This window comes from Anopheles funestus, chromosome 2RL (assembly GCF_943734845.2).
Source record: "Anopheles funestus chromosome 2RL, idAnoFuneDA-416_04, whole genome shotgun sequence".
Lineage (NCBI taxonomy): Eukaryota > Metazoa > Arthropoda > Insecta > Diptera > Culicidae > Anopheles > Anopheles funestus.
In genome coordinates, this window is record NC_064598.1 from 63,670,819 (window position 1) to 63,684,697 (window position 13,879).

At 40.0% G+C, this 13,879-nt stretch overlaps 2 protein-coding genes across 4 annotated transcripts; both read right to left on the reverse strand.

The window, feature by feature from the left end:
* Positions 1-662: 662 nt before the first annotated feature.
* Positions 663-3,503, reverse strand: LOC125766125 (cyclin-dependent kinase 8). Of its 2 annotated transcripts, none has more exons than XM_049431799.1 (6): positions 2,529-3,503; positions 2,205-2,456; positions 1,743-2,146; positions 1,284-1,674; positions 1,139-1,225; positions 663-1,071 (listed from the first exon to the last, which is right to left on the reverse strand). In XM_049431799.1, the coding sequence occupies exons 1-6, from the start codon at positions 2,748-2,750 to the stop codon at positions 811-813; spliced, it is 1,617 nt and encodes a 538-aa protein (XP_049287756.1). In that variant the 5' UTR covers positions 2,751-3,503; the 3' UTR covers positions 663-810. The 2 variants fall into 2 exon arrangements, with proteins under 2 accessions (XP_049287756.1, XP_049287757.1); XM_049431800.1 differs by having other exon boundaries at positions 1,293-1,674; positions 2,529-3,500.
* Positions 3,504-3,836: 333 nt separating this feature from the next.
* LOC125766164 (uncharacterized) lies at positions 3,837-11,333 on the reverse strand. Of its 2 annotated transcripts, XR_007418652.1 has the most exons (5): positions 11,216-11,333; positions 6,054-6,322; positions 5,852-5,975; positions 4,565-5,584; positions 4,279-4,413 (listed from the first exon to the last, which is right to left on the reverse strand). XR_007418652.1 is itself a non-coding variant. In XM_049431862.1 (4 exons), exons 2-4 carry the CDS (start codon positions 6,245-6,247, stop codon positions 4,306-4,308), a joined length of 426 nt encoding a protein of 141 aa, XP_049287819.1. In that variant the 5' UTR covers positions 6,248-6,322; positions 11,216-11,333; the 3' UTR covers positions 3,837-4,305. The 2 variants fall into 2 exon arrangements, 1 of the variants encoding a protein (XP_049287819.1); XM_049431862.1 differs by lacking the exon at positions 4,565-5,584 and having other exon boundaries at positions 3,837-4,413.
* Between the last annotated feature and the right edge of the window lie 2,546 nt (positions 11,334-13,879).

The window sequence follows — 13,879 nt, forward strand, 5'->3', positions numbered from 1 at the left end:
TTTGAACTTTGGGAAACTTTGTCCAAAATGTGTTAATTATTATCAAAATGCTGTTCGATAGAGTTGACCCTTAAACCTAAAAACATCGCAAGCTTATTTTGACAGTACAGCCGCCTGCAAACCAACGCTTTTATTTCCAATATGTGGAATTCATGAAGCGTGAAGCACAAAACATGAAATTTAAACATAAAACATAAACCAAACTGTCGAAAATGTTTCCACAACAAATTATTATCACATAAACTCGAAAGATCAACTCGTTAAATATGCTCCGTTAGTATTTTTTTTAAATATTATCTCATTAGAAAAATTTATAATAAAACAGCATTTATTTTTTGGATCTGCAACTTTTCGTTTTAAATTCAAATGCCAGTGTTGCCAAGCTTTTAGCAAACTTTCTGCAAATATGAATGACCGTTAACTAACCAAAACGTTCGTGCAATTATAGTGTGATAAGCATATAAAAAGTTGTTAGCAAATCACACGCATGAAATTTTTATCTTTCAGCACAAAGTAAATGGCTTTGAAATTTGTATAAACTGATCTCGATAATAGTTATTAGTAGTGGTTTTTGTAAAAAAAGACAATTAAAACGGTCAATTATCTTAAGTAGTTTGGGTAAACCATTACAGTCCCACAATAAAAACGTAGTACACAATTCGGACAATATCCATCATTTAATATCTCTCTAGTTGGATATGCTTGTAGTTAATAAATTAGAAACACAATACTCCAAATATCCGCTTGAGCGAAGAGAGCTCAGCTTTGTATCAAGTAAGAGTATGTATTTTGTATACTTATGCAACATAATTAATACCGTTGCTGGAATCCACCTTGCTGAGCATTGTTGAACATCATTTGATTCTGTTGTTGCTGCTGTTGTTGTTGCTGCTGATGATACTCTTGTTGGGTCATTCCACCCTGCGAATTGTTTGGATGTCCGTTCGGACCAGAAAGCCGTACACGTTTGGCATTGTTGTGATCGATCCCACCTCCACCACTTTGGCCACCGCCACTTCCTCCACCTGCACCTCCGGCTCCTCCTCCTCCGCCACCACCTTGTTGCATTTGCTGAAACGAAACCAATAGAAAAAAATGCTTTCAAACATGGGACAAAACCTCTGATAAAATCATTTACATTTCCTGACTGTTGTTGTTGCGTGTTTTGTTGATTCTGCTGCTGTTGTTGCTGTTGCTGCTGCTGCTGCTGTTGTTGCTGCTGTTGCTATATAACAATTACACAAAAGTTAGCTAGATATAAAGAAATTTCATTTTATACGCACTGCTCGTACATTTCCCTGTTGATTTTGTTGCTGATTGTTCTGTTGTTGATTGTTTTGCTGCTGCTGCTGCTGTTGTTGTTGTTGTTGTTGTTGTTGTTGTTGTTGTTGTTGTTGCTGCTGCTGCTGCTGCTGCTGCTGCCGTTTTTCTCCTTTATCATCCTGGTCCTCGTCGGTGAGGAACTCACGTTTGGGATACGGAATCGGACATCCGGCAAATACGTCAGCTGTCGGCATTGGATCTTCTGAAAAGTATGGATCTTGCATGGCCTGTTCCGACGTGATACGTTTGTTCGGATCCATCAAGAGCAACTTTTGTAGCAGATGAAATGCTTTGCTATCTGGCTTGATCTTATGTCGCTCCATGTATTTCACCAAGGAACAGCTCGCATAGCTGAAAAGATAAGAAAAGTGACAATTCTTAAGAGTTTGCTTTCTAAGAAAGCGAAATGCTTGTACTACTTTGAACGCTTGAAGTCTTTCGTGAGTGTGTGATGTTCCGGCATCTTACGAATATCCTCCCAGTCTTTGTCCTGTGGAAAGCCCATCACGTTGAATATACGGTCCAGCTGATCGTGATGGTACGGGTTGCTCGTCTTGATGTCCTCCTGCCGACAGTGGAAAATTGGTTCTGATGTAAGCAGTTCAGCAAAAATGCAACCAATTGCCCATATGTCGATCGCTTTCGTATAGTGCCGGGCACCCAGGAGCAGCTCTGGCGCACGATACCAGAAGGTGACGACTACCGGATCGAGATCGGCCAACGGCTTAAGCGGTGCATTGAACAGACGGGCAAACCCCATGTCGGCAATCTTCACTCGGCCACGTTCGTTTCCTTCTCCCATCACCAAAATATTTGCCGGTTTCTGTTGAAAAAGGCACATTATTCTTCGTGTTGGCGAATGCATAAGCATGACCACCTACCAAATCCCTGTGCAGGACCCAGTTGCTGTGTAAATAATGAATTCCATCCAATATTTGATAAAGCAAGCTTTTCACCATTCCTTTCGGTACCATGACGGGTTTTTTCGTGGCTTTGGCCGCTCGATGAAATTTAATTATGTGCCACAGATCATGCTCGGCGTAATCGAACAGCAGCCACACTTTGCGATCCGTGTGCGATAAAAACACTCGGATGAGATTAATCACATTAGGATGTTTCAATTCGCGAAGTAACTGTAACAAACAGTAAAATTAACATTTCAGATGGTTTACGTTGTCTCTTGGCCTGGCATCCAAAATACTCACTGCAATCTCACGGCAAGCGGACATCGACAGACCGGTTCCCTCGATTTGTTTAAGCGCATAATCCTTCGTATCGTTGCCCTCCTTGCGCCGTGCTTTGTACACGTGTCCGTACGTACCGCGACCTACCTTGCAACCTTCGTATTCAAACAGATCTTCCACTTTCGCTCGTTCCTGCTGCGTTTTCATCTTAAAATCGTAATCCATCATTACAGCGGTAGTCATGGTATGGAATCGAGCGACAACTAGCTTAAACAATTGCTACGGAGCACCACTTAAAAAACCGGGGTAGTGTGAACAAATGATTATTGATGTTCACGAATTGGGCACAAAAGCTACAAAAGCATGCTATTCCGATGAAAATGTGAAAGATCTTTTTACGAATACTTTAACAATGATGAAAGGAAAAATAAACTTGTTGTCCGCAGTTCAGAATTGTTTGTTTACGGATCCGTTTTCGGATAGAATGACAGCAGCGCAGCATAGTGTGTATCACGCTGGTCAAACAAGATGACGTTTAACAAAATCTTCAAATGGAAAGAGATCCTTACAACTAGTTTCATTTGTAGTGTTCTTTAGAAAAAGAAATTAGAAAATTTGAGGTATTTTATTAGTTTCATCAGTCCAATTAGGTAGTTCCATAAAACAATAAAAAAGACAAACAGAATTTGGTTGAAGTGATTTCAACGAGTAAAATAAACTATTTTAAATGGAAGAAAATCATGGAGCACTACAAAAAGTACTGTTGTAGAGCGAGGTTGTGCACTTGCTCTGAAAGTTCGCAAACGAAGTTTTCATGAAATTAGATCCATGTGATGAGCATTGCATAGACATAGGCGTATAGGCGAATGGTTCAAATGGTGAAAATGAAATATTTCAGTGCAACCGTCGATGTTCCAACAACAACAATGAAATTTGAAATTCTCACCAAAAATTTGAATTTGTTACGTCGTGGCCGCTAAAAAAGCGTATTTGGGAGTAGTGTGGTTATAAAATTAATAAAATTGTTTAAAACTCGTTTCGTTGCACGTGTTTGGTGATAAAACCAGCTGTAAACAGTTCGAAGACCTTCAAATTTCATGGCGGGTAAGTATTTCAGTTTAAATTTCCGAAATCGATTGAATATCTGAACGGAATGTTAGGTCTGTTATGAATGATATACCAACTTTAACGGTGAGAATTATTCAACAGTTATTCTAACAGGAGCTAACGATTACAAATCAATCGAACTGCATCCACAGTATTACAGAGAACATATTTCATTTAGCGAGATAATTTTTAAAAATTTCTAATCATTCCACAAAGACACACTTTTGAATAAACGTGTAACTGTTTTATTATACTTTTCACATCGCTCCCATTCACAATAATAGCCAACAGGTGTAATATGTTTGAAATCCAGCACATCTTAGATTCGAGTTAGTTCACAACGTTGTCAGTCGCTTCTAAGTATTGATTCGTTGCTTCCAACTATTCTTTTTTAACACAACAATAAACTGTTCAACATCTGTTACGCATTCTACACAACCAATGATCACGGTTACCAGTGCGTAGAACGGTGCACTTAAACGTAGTCTAATATCACTGAAAGACGCGTCTACGCGCAACGATCGAGCTCTCCTTCCAGCATTCATTTCAGTGCGAGGACAAATAAAACTGTGTTTCATTCAACAACCTCCCCAATAAAGTTTCGTAGTTAGGAGTCGTTATTAATATGGCATAGCGAGCGAAAGCAGGTAACGGCAGGTAGTCTCTGGCCGATAAGCTGGACCGTGGCCGGTCAGTGTTTCTTAGACTTGACACGCTTCATATCGTCATCCATGTCCATAAACCTGCTCAAACGCTGTCCATTGAACGGAGCGTCGCTACCGGGAGGATTGAGACGCATCTGAAAACGGAAGCAAACGAAACAATTTATTAAACATGTGCAAATTTTAATTTGCATCAAAATACATAACTTGCAACCGCGATAACCAAAGCGCATAGATCCATGCTTTGAGTATATCTGTGTAGCCAAGTTTTTTCTTTTTCATACGCACCTTTCGTGTATAGACCTCCATTTCCCGTGTAATGCTTTTAGCTGGCGTTTAAGCAGCAGGATGTGTGATTTTTAATCCCTTTTGTGTGTAAATTTCTTGTGCAAAGCGATATGTTCTATTCAACTCCGTCTTAGTTACCTGGTGTCTGTGTGCAGTGTGGCGTTTTGTTTGGTAAGTGAGACGTACGCGTAAATACGTAAATATGTCCCAAAAGAAAATGTTGCCTAACGATGTCCACAGTCACGTACGGAAGTTAACGTTTTGCAAGCAATCAGTAGTCGTAAAGTGCATTACAGTACATTGCATGTTAATTGGGATTAATTGAGAGAACACCAGCAGAATATGCTATCCAATACATAGGAGCGACCGAGAAAATGGTTAGTCCAATTAGGTAGTTCAAACATCATTCACCCACCACGATGACCATCACCTTTGTCTTATCCTGTAAATCGATCAGTTGCACTTAGTGTGTTAAATGAGTATAAGTAAATGAAATGGTTAGTTACATTACTCTTCTAACAACGAAAGTTCATTCGTTCGTCGTTTGGTAACCGTTAAAAATGAAAAAGAAAACAACTGTTCTTCAGTAGATATTTACGTTTTTTGGGTGTCTTACTTTATGTTTTGGTATTAAATAAATTTGATAAAAAAAATTTCTAAGACAGTACTAAAAGCGCTAAAGAAGAGAAGAAAATGATCGAAGCAAATGTTAAACATAATTCAATCGAATCGCACCATCGTGCAATACGTTCTACATGCGGGCATCGGAAAGATAAAGATAAGAGAGTAAGGAAACAGAGAAGAAAGTCGTTCAAAGTTTAACAGTGTCTGAAGAACTCGGTACAGTTCAATGCTACGTTTTGTTTTGCGTCTAGAAAATGGAGATAGTTTTAGCGCTCGGTGCGGTCAAAACATATTTGGTCGCTCTATCGCTCGCACGAGAAAATTCGCACGCGTGTAGATGATCAAAGCGGGGAGGAGCCTGGTTTAGATCTGAACATTATCTTTGGCGAACCGTTTCTATATCGGTTTGGACGAGTCGAGGTTGGGAAGAGACGAATCGAAAATATTGATTTTAATAATCGGCACTATACTTGGTTTCAATTAGTGATGTGTTTTGTTTGCAGCCGAGCAATTGTGCGCAAAGCCGATGCTCCGGGAAACATAATTAAACTAATGTTAGTTCTTAAAGTTTCATTTGCTTCAAAAAAAGCCCATATGCTCAACGTATATGTGTAAAGTGAGGTGGTTGATCATTCGAACTTCTCACTGAGCAATATACTTTACCATTATTCTGTACTTCTCCTTGCAGGCATAGTTCGACTCATCGACATCATTGTAGCAGTCAGATTTGTAGTGCGGAGGAAGCGGTTTACCCTCGTGCTCGCAGAGTTTGTGAAGTGGACGTGACCTTTTTGGTGAGTAGCATCACGGGAGGAATATAGGAAGTTAGAGAACGTTCCAATGTTAGCATACTTCCTTACGTTACCTCACAATCATCTTATCCATTCCGGTCGGTTTGTTGACGGGACAGTAGAATACATCCGGTGTGTTTTTGTCATACACGATCGACTTTCGCAGCAGATCTTTCTCGGTGTACTTGATGTGTTTCTCCTTTGCCATCGCCTGCTGGGCGGCTAGACAGATAACGAGGCTGAGAACTAGTACCACGACCTTGCCCATGATAGTATCAGGGTGTTCACCGATATATCACACGACGAGTGTATTGTTTCTGAATGTTTGCGCTCGGGAACGAACCTGGTGAGAAAATTGAATAAATGGGAAAAAAGGGAAAAAGGGAATGTAAATTGGTACTGAAAGTGATTTGCTTATGTGGAACGTGTGAACTTCCGTCACAAAACAATGTATTGCACGAGCGCTGGAACGAAAGTGTGCAAAGTACTGTCTGTAATTGAACTTGCTTTCCGTTTGTTAAAATAAACGTTAGACACATATTTTGCAGCGAGGTTTTGGAGTTTTATGAATATATCATTCACTGTTTCAAAACATCAATTCTACCAATTTAAATAAAAAAATATCGTTCCTTGTATCATTCACTCAGAACGTCAGAACGTCCACAACACATCCGTAAAGCTACATTTATTTAACCATTTTATTGAAGGACATACGGCATTACTCATTCCAACGTACTATACCTGTACGATTGGTAGGGGAGGTTAGTGATAAATCAACAGAAAATGCATTACATCATCTGTTCAACTTCAACGACATGCGCAAACTATTCTGCATGTTGAGGTCTTCCTGCGCATGCAGTTTTTATTTCTCTCTTTTTAAACAACTGTAGGCTTACAACGATTATTCGATGTACACTGAATGTTTACTGATGTTTAACCAAAATGGTAAATAAATTCCAAAAACGGTTTCTTTTATGGAACAAACATTGTAAAATTTAACTTCTATCCAACTCAATTGTTTCTTTTCTTTGCACGATCAATCTCAATTTATCCCATTTCACGCATATCATTTTCGCTAATGTGCCAAAAACGAAACCAATGTACTTCCCGCTGGATGCCTTTTGCTAGCAAGTACTCACTCACAGCAAAAATACCAACAAAAAAAAGCGCCCACGTGTAAAGTGTGGACCATTTCACAGTTTACGCCTCGTCTGGTTACGGTAGACGGTTTCGCGAGATTAGAGGTCACTTCCCGTTTGCTGATGTAATAATGCTCTTAGACTTGGAGAAGATCTTCGTGAAAGAAAAAAAAGAAAAGCTGTCCAGTCATGATTGGTGTGAACAGAACGACTGTGTGGAGTTTACTGGCAAACAGAACATTCCGAAAGCGCTCGTCACTTCAATGCCGCTGCCTCGGACATCCGAAGCTTTCGAGGGAGTCCAGAGCGGGGCCACAAATTCTAACGGGATCGTGAGCAACCTCAGAAGTGTTTTTGTTATTATTATATTTCTGCTGATCATCCCACGGCGGTTTGTTCTTCCGTCTTATGATGATGAGGTTCCGATTTGGAATGGCGGTGGTGGTGGCGGCGATGGTCAGCGAATTTATGGTCGAGGTGTTATAAAGAAAAGTAGGACGTTGATGGGAAATTTCCTTAGCCTCCGTAATAGCCTGCAGTAATAGGTTACGGTTAGTTGGTAGTTTTGAGCAACGAAATTATGAATACCTTTACCTAGCTCGTTTTTGGACACGATTAAAATTTACAATGTTCTAGATTAACGATCTACTTCAATTCAGTGGGACATTTTTTAAACCCAAAACTAAAGCAGAAAATAGCTGCGTTTCTCAGCTCTGAGAAAATAAAAACTGAGTTGAGGATAATCCAGAAAAATAACTCTTGTACGTTTCATTGACCTAATCATAAGATTTTTACAGCTTTTGGCTTAATATCTGTCCAATGCAAACACAGTATATGTACATTGATAACAAGTCAATCCTTTAATCAATTCAAGAACATACTATTAATAACTCGTTTTGATGAAATAGCAAACTGAATATTCTCGCTATTAATTTCACGCAACAGTATAAACTACCTTAAAAGTGGGATTTAGAAAACCGGTTCCAACTGTCCTCCGTTCGATTTTGACTCCATCGCGTCCACCTTATACAGGCAGTATCCAATTGTGCGTGGGTATACGCACACAAAAGTAACGATGACGCATTCCTCCTTTACTAAGGTGTTCATATTTTGTGCGCTGGTCACCAAGAAGTAACAAATTTAAGCTGGCGAACCAAATTAAAATCTGGCGTTACCCGATTCCTACGCCCAAGGCCCAAGTCCGTTCCAGCAGGTTTTATAACGATCAAAAGCCAACGCAAAGATGAGTTGACATTTTACACACCGTTCGGTGCTGATGCCATTTTTGTGTTGCCTCCGTACATATTCGCTGTTTGGATTAATGGCAAAGTAAATATTCAGGCCAACGCGCCAACCGGTAATGGAAATGTTGTCTTACTGCAGCACTGATCCCAGCCGGAATTGGACCACCTTCCGAGCGAGTTAGATTAGTGTTGAAGTATCGGGCTTAGAAGTAAAAAGCAGAAAAATCTTCTTAAACTAGTTCCCTGTTTGCCTGCTTGCCGGAAAAGAGTAGCGAAGCGATGCGAAGAATGTCTGACGATTCCAAAAGTGTTCCAAGTGGCGGTGAGTGCTTCAGTGCGATCGTGTAAAAGATCGTTGGTAATTGAATTATTTAATCGATTTGTTCTGCTAAAAGAGGAGCTGAGTGGACTGTAGCCGTAGTCGCCCTGTGCGTAGATCAATGAGATCATTAACGGAGTCTGCTCTTAATGGGAGGTCCAGAATGCGCTTAGGAATCGCTTCTACGCTCACGTCAAAGTTTCATGGGAAAATGTAGACTAGAAGAAGGTTTGCATTTTCTTTCACAATTTAATTCCGATTTCTCCATAGTCGCTTTGCCCTGGTCCGCATTATGGGAACGTACAGATAGAACCGACTGCAAGGAAGCGCTGAGGAATTGCCTTTAAACGATAAAACATGTTCGTCGATCGTGTAAGAACAATCATTAAAATGAATTCATCGCTAATTAGTCGATGATTGTCGTTCAACGCCAAGTTGATAAAAGTCCACCGGATGGACGATGTGTGTTTTTTCCCCTTTTCTACTCCATCCTTCTGTTTCAGTGTTTCGTTTATGCGGATGAGCGCTGCCTTAAGCTAGTCTGCATTCATCCGTACAAGGTTACTAAAACATGCTTTCCAAAAGTTTTGTTGTATGGTTTTTTTTTGTTGTTGTTCGTCCTCTGAGCAGTGCTTGTGTTGCACGAGCTCACGTGCACACTTAAACGATCACAAATTTCCATACGAGCTGCAACACGGTTTGGCACCGTTTACTGTTCAAGGACTTGTGTGCGGTTCAGCGGCGAGCTTTCAGTTTGCGCAACATTTAAACCATTGTCGGACCGTTTTGTGTGAACAGTTTCCTTGCTGCTTATTTACCATCGTAGCCAATTATGCCATGTTAGTGTTGAATTGAAACTGTTTTCTCTTTTTACTAGCCACCAGCTAGCTGCGGAGTTGCATAGTGTTGCGCATACGTTATCCATCATCTCGGTACGATCATAACTCGTAGCCCACACGAATGGCAATCCTATTGTCCATTTCGCGGCTGACGCAATGAGTGAAAGTCCACGTATGAGTTTCGGTTTTCAAGCAATCATTTATCTGCAGACTGTGCCGGAGATGAGTGGATCTTTTTTTCCGCTATTCATCACACATGTGGTGTGTGTGTTTTTGTCCTATCGCCCTAGCGGACATAAATGAGTTTTCGCAACAAGCAACTTTGGTAGGTTGTTATTATACATTTATAAGAGGCAGTGATCCCAGTTAGCATTATTCAATTAATCATAATTTATGCTTTCGGTAAATACTAATGTTTAATAAAACAAAAGCTGCTCCGAACGGATGCAAAGTGAATTCCATTGCAGCATTAATTCACAGTTTTTGCTGTGTTTTTTGACAAACACTTGATTGTTAGCGCTCAATAATCGTTTTCTGTTCGACCTTTCTCTAATGCGCTATTTTACTTTAAATTATTATTTTATGGAAAGGTTACAAAATTGGTTTTGCCGTTTGTTTCGTGGAAGTTGTTGTAGCGATTTCCTACTAGCGACGAACGTCATTCACATTTCACATCTTAACATCAATCGCCGGGAGCTAACCAAAGAAGGCCAAACAAAGTCAAGCCGAAACCACCGATCCTACTCCAGGGAGTTTGCGCGGCTAGATGGTGTTATGAGTATGAGAAGTTTGAAAACCGGTTCTGGCGTTTCAACGTAGCGTGTTCAATGCACGTGTATTATCAACGTAGTCAATGCTTCTGGCAGGCACGAATAAGCGTCTGTGGTTGCGGTTGTACGATCGACGGTTCCCTGTGTGTGCACGACGATCGTTACAACAACAGAAAACCTTGGATCGACCTATTTTCATGCTCCGGAATGGAGCGTTTGTGCTTTCGTTTTCCGATCACGATTGACCCAGCATCGACAGAATGTTACGGTGGTTGATAGGGAATTACAAAGAAAGAAGACAAGAGCGTGCAGCGTATCGTGTGGAGTTCTATCAATTTTTAAGAGTTACAGTTAACAATACTATCTTTTCTAAGCGGTGGCCAAGGGGAAAAATGAAAGACTATTTAGCTCTCGCAAATCTTTGAAGAATGTGCCATAGACCCTTGATGAATTTTACTGTGCTAGCCGTCGTGGTAATGATTGATATGGGATTAAGCATATGTTTGTTTGTTTTTTTTATCCTCTTATATTAACTTGTTGCTAGGGATATATGCCTTGCATCACACAGTTAGGCGTCCCTGTGAACAGTAGACAACGAACTTGAAAATTTACACGCAACCGATCGTCACTGTAGGTACACAACCCACGTAAAACCACTTCACTCGAACGTCGACACCGGACACGGAACGTTGACTCATGCTGGTTTTGAATACTGAAAAGGTTTGCCGTTTCACATCATCAACTTCAATCCCACCTGCAACTGATTTCACCACCAAACTTTTACACGCTCTCAGAAAACAAACGGAAAATTGTGTGATAATTTTGTACATTTAAATGAAGCGTATGAAACACTGTGATTTCCCTAGGATAGCTCGTATCATAGCGTGAACTATAAACAAACACACATAAGCACACATACACACACCTTTCGTTCCAACTGATGTCAGCCGATCGTAGCCGTGTGGCGTTAAAAACGAAAGACTTGAGCGCGAAGAAGCGATGAACGCGTGCACCTTCGTCGACAACCGGATGGAAACTGTGCTGCGTGGATTCGTGTGATCGTTGCTTTGCTCAAGAGAGCGCCGAAGAAAACAGGCAAAGGAAAGGAGAGCTCGAGAGATTGGGAGAGAGTTTGGGAAGAGATAACAAGTATATTCATATAGTATTGGGTGAACCTTTGGGAAAGAAATGTATGGAACTGTATTGAGGAAAATAGAAGTAAAATACTATTTTTTTGTATAAGTTGAACAAAACAAACAAATTTTAATATACAGAACTGTATTTAAATTTTGTGTAAGTACACAAACATTGACCCTGGTATGTATTGCTCGCCATACTAGCTCGCCATGGACCAGAGAGTTGAAAGAAAATAGTTAGTAGACGACGAACCTGTTTAGCCATGTGCACCGAGGCGCGCTTAATGCGATTCACTTTCGTTTTCTTGCATTGAACCAACGATGCGATGTTTAGCTAAGGATCGTTTTCAGCAACGGATCACCTTAGCTAGCACATTGCACTCTATTGTAATAAAGTGCCACTTTCAGGAAATTGCAATCCGTTAAATAGAAGTACGGCCCAGCTATTCTTACGCAAAACAAAAAATATATGAAAATGTTAGCAACAAACAAGTTAGTTTGAAGTATAAGCAGATTAACTATTAACTAATTTACATACTTCCTAACCAGACGTATTACAACAGTCTTGGTCTTGGTGTAGAATGAAATACCGGAATGAAAATGAATGTGTTTAAAATGCCTTAGAAAAATATTACCTAGAATCTGTTTGAAATTAAAAGTCCTTTTTTTCACCAGGTGAGTGAATTATGGGAATTTCTTTTTTAGAAAAAAAAACATTTTCCATGTAATCACTTAGCGATAAGCAGTATTTTACGCAAGACTGTTTTTCTTTTTACTGCTAGCCGTCAGTCCCTTTAAATTTCAGCACCAACGGTAGAACAACTGAGAAGAGTAGAATGTAACCGGAGGCTGCGATCAGCTCCATTTTCATTCATAGTGACAGGTAATATTGAAAAGCAGCAGAAAATTCTCAACAAAGCACAACCAGAAGGGCCAGAAGCAAGAGTAATACCGTGGTGAATAATCTAACGGGGTTTTAATGGCGTCGAGAGCATTTGTTGATTGTCGGTAGTTCACCGACACGCGGCCATGGCCTACCGCGTGGTGGCATACACCTGGAGCTGGCGCAAAACTCTACAACGGCCCGTGGTTCAACAGCTAGGCAGAATTAATTCGACATTGCCATGAGGCCTGCCGTGGGCAGGGCTTTTGGGGTTATTTCGCACTGGAACGAAGAGATGGAAAGGAACGATGCAGCCATTCTTCGTGGCCAATCGTTCGTGGATCGCGTTATTTAATGCGAACGGTGGAAAAGTTCTTAACATGGGAAGGGGTAACGAGCACGGGGTGAGGTTCAGCATAATCTTTTTGCCGCAAGATGTACGGTACTGTCAGACACCGTGTTGAAAGATTGGGAGCATGAGCGAAAGAGAAATGTTTGGCAGTGATGGTACATTCTACGAAGGTGGAGTGGTAGAGGGTTAAGTCATGAAAGGCTTTTTTGTACATGTTTTATGTTCCGCGCGGTACTTACCTGACTTGACGCCAAGATGCGAATAGCATTAACCTGGAACTGGATAAGAGGTTGATTTGCACACGAACGTGCATTTGTAAATAACTGTCTATATTTCGTGCCACTTTTTGTCTATTGCTCGCTCGTTTATAACCAGCCGCCTTTGTACAGTAAGTATTTGTTCGTGTAAAGTGAGCATTTATGGTGCCAATTTGGGTTTATTTTGCTTTTTTAAAGAACCCATGATGTCATTCGAACCGTTTAATCCTTTCATACCTACTAGGTCAAATGCTAGGGAATCACATACAAAAAATGTATATAGGAAGCATATGGATAATCCGTTATGAATTACCAGAACCGTTTGATTAGATATGTACATGAAGGAGAGTTTAAAGGCCGTGTAATGTTTAATTGAAGTGCACCAAAGTATAAAAGTTATGAACTTCGAATATCACGAGTAAAAAAATTATTTGTTCTTTTCAGAAATTCTAATGCTTTTGAGAGGCATACGATAAGAGGCATAGAAATACAATATAAATGGAATTTCATTTGAAAGAAAAAAATGTCTGTTATGAAACTAAGTCCAAAGACTCAGTATTTATTAATTTATTTATTTCCATTTTAACTTCGTAGGACTCCACAAGTTCCTAAAACCGCATTAAGTAAAAAGATAAAGAAATATGTGATAGGATTGAAATAGATTGATGATAAAGATAAAAAATCGATAAGTTAAGCAAAAATCATGATTTTATCTGGGATAATTCATATGGGGGAAATTAATGCCTCATTCTTATTAAGTAAAAAATATCTTCATACAAGAAAGTTTTACACAAAAAAACTAATTCTACTGTTTGTTTGAATTTGAGCTTGCGAAGCTTTCAATATGATTCGCAGCTTTTTTCAGTGTGGCACCAGAAAGTAGCACGTTTCGTTGCTTGGGTATTCCAACAGTTGTATATGTCAGGGGGCGTCAACTTTTCGTTCGTTTTCTGTCGAAAAT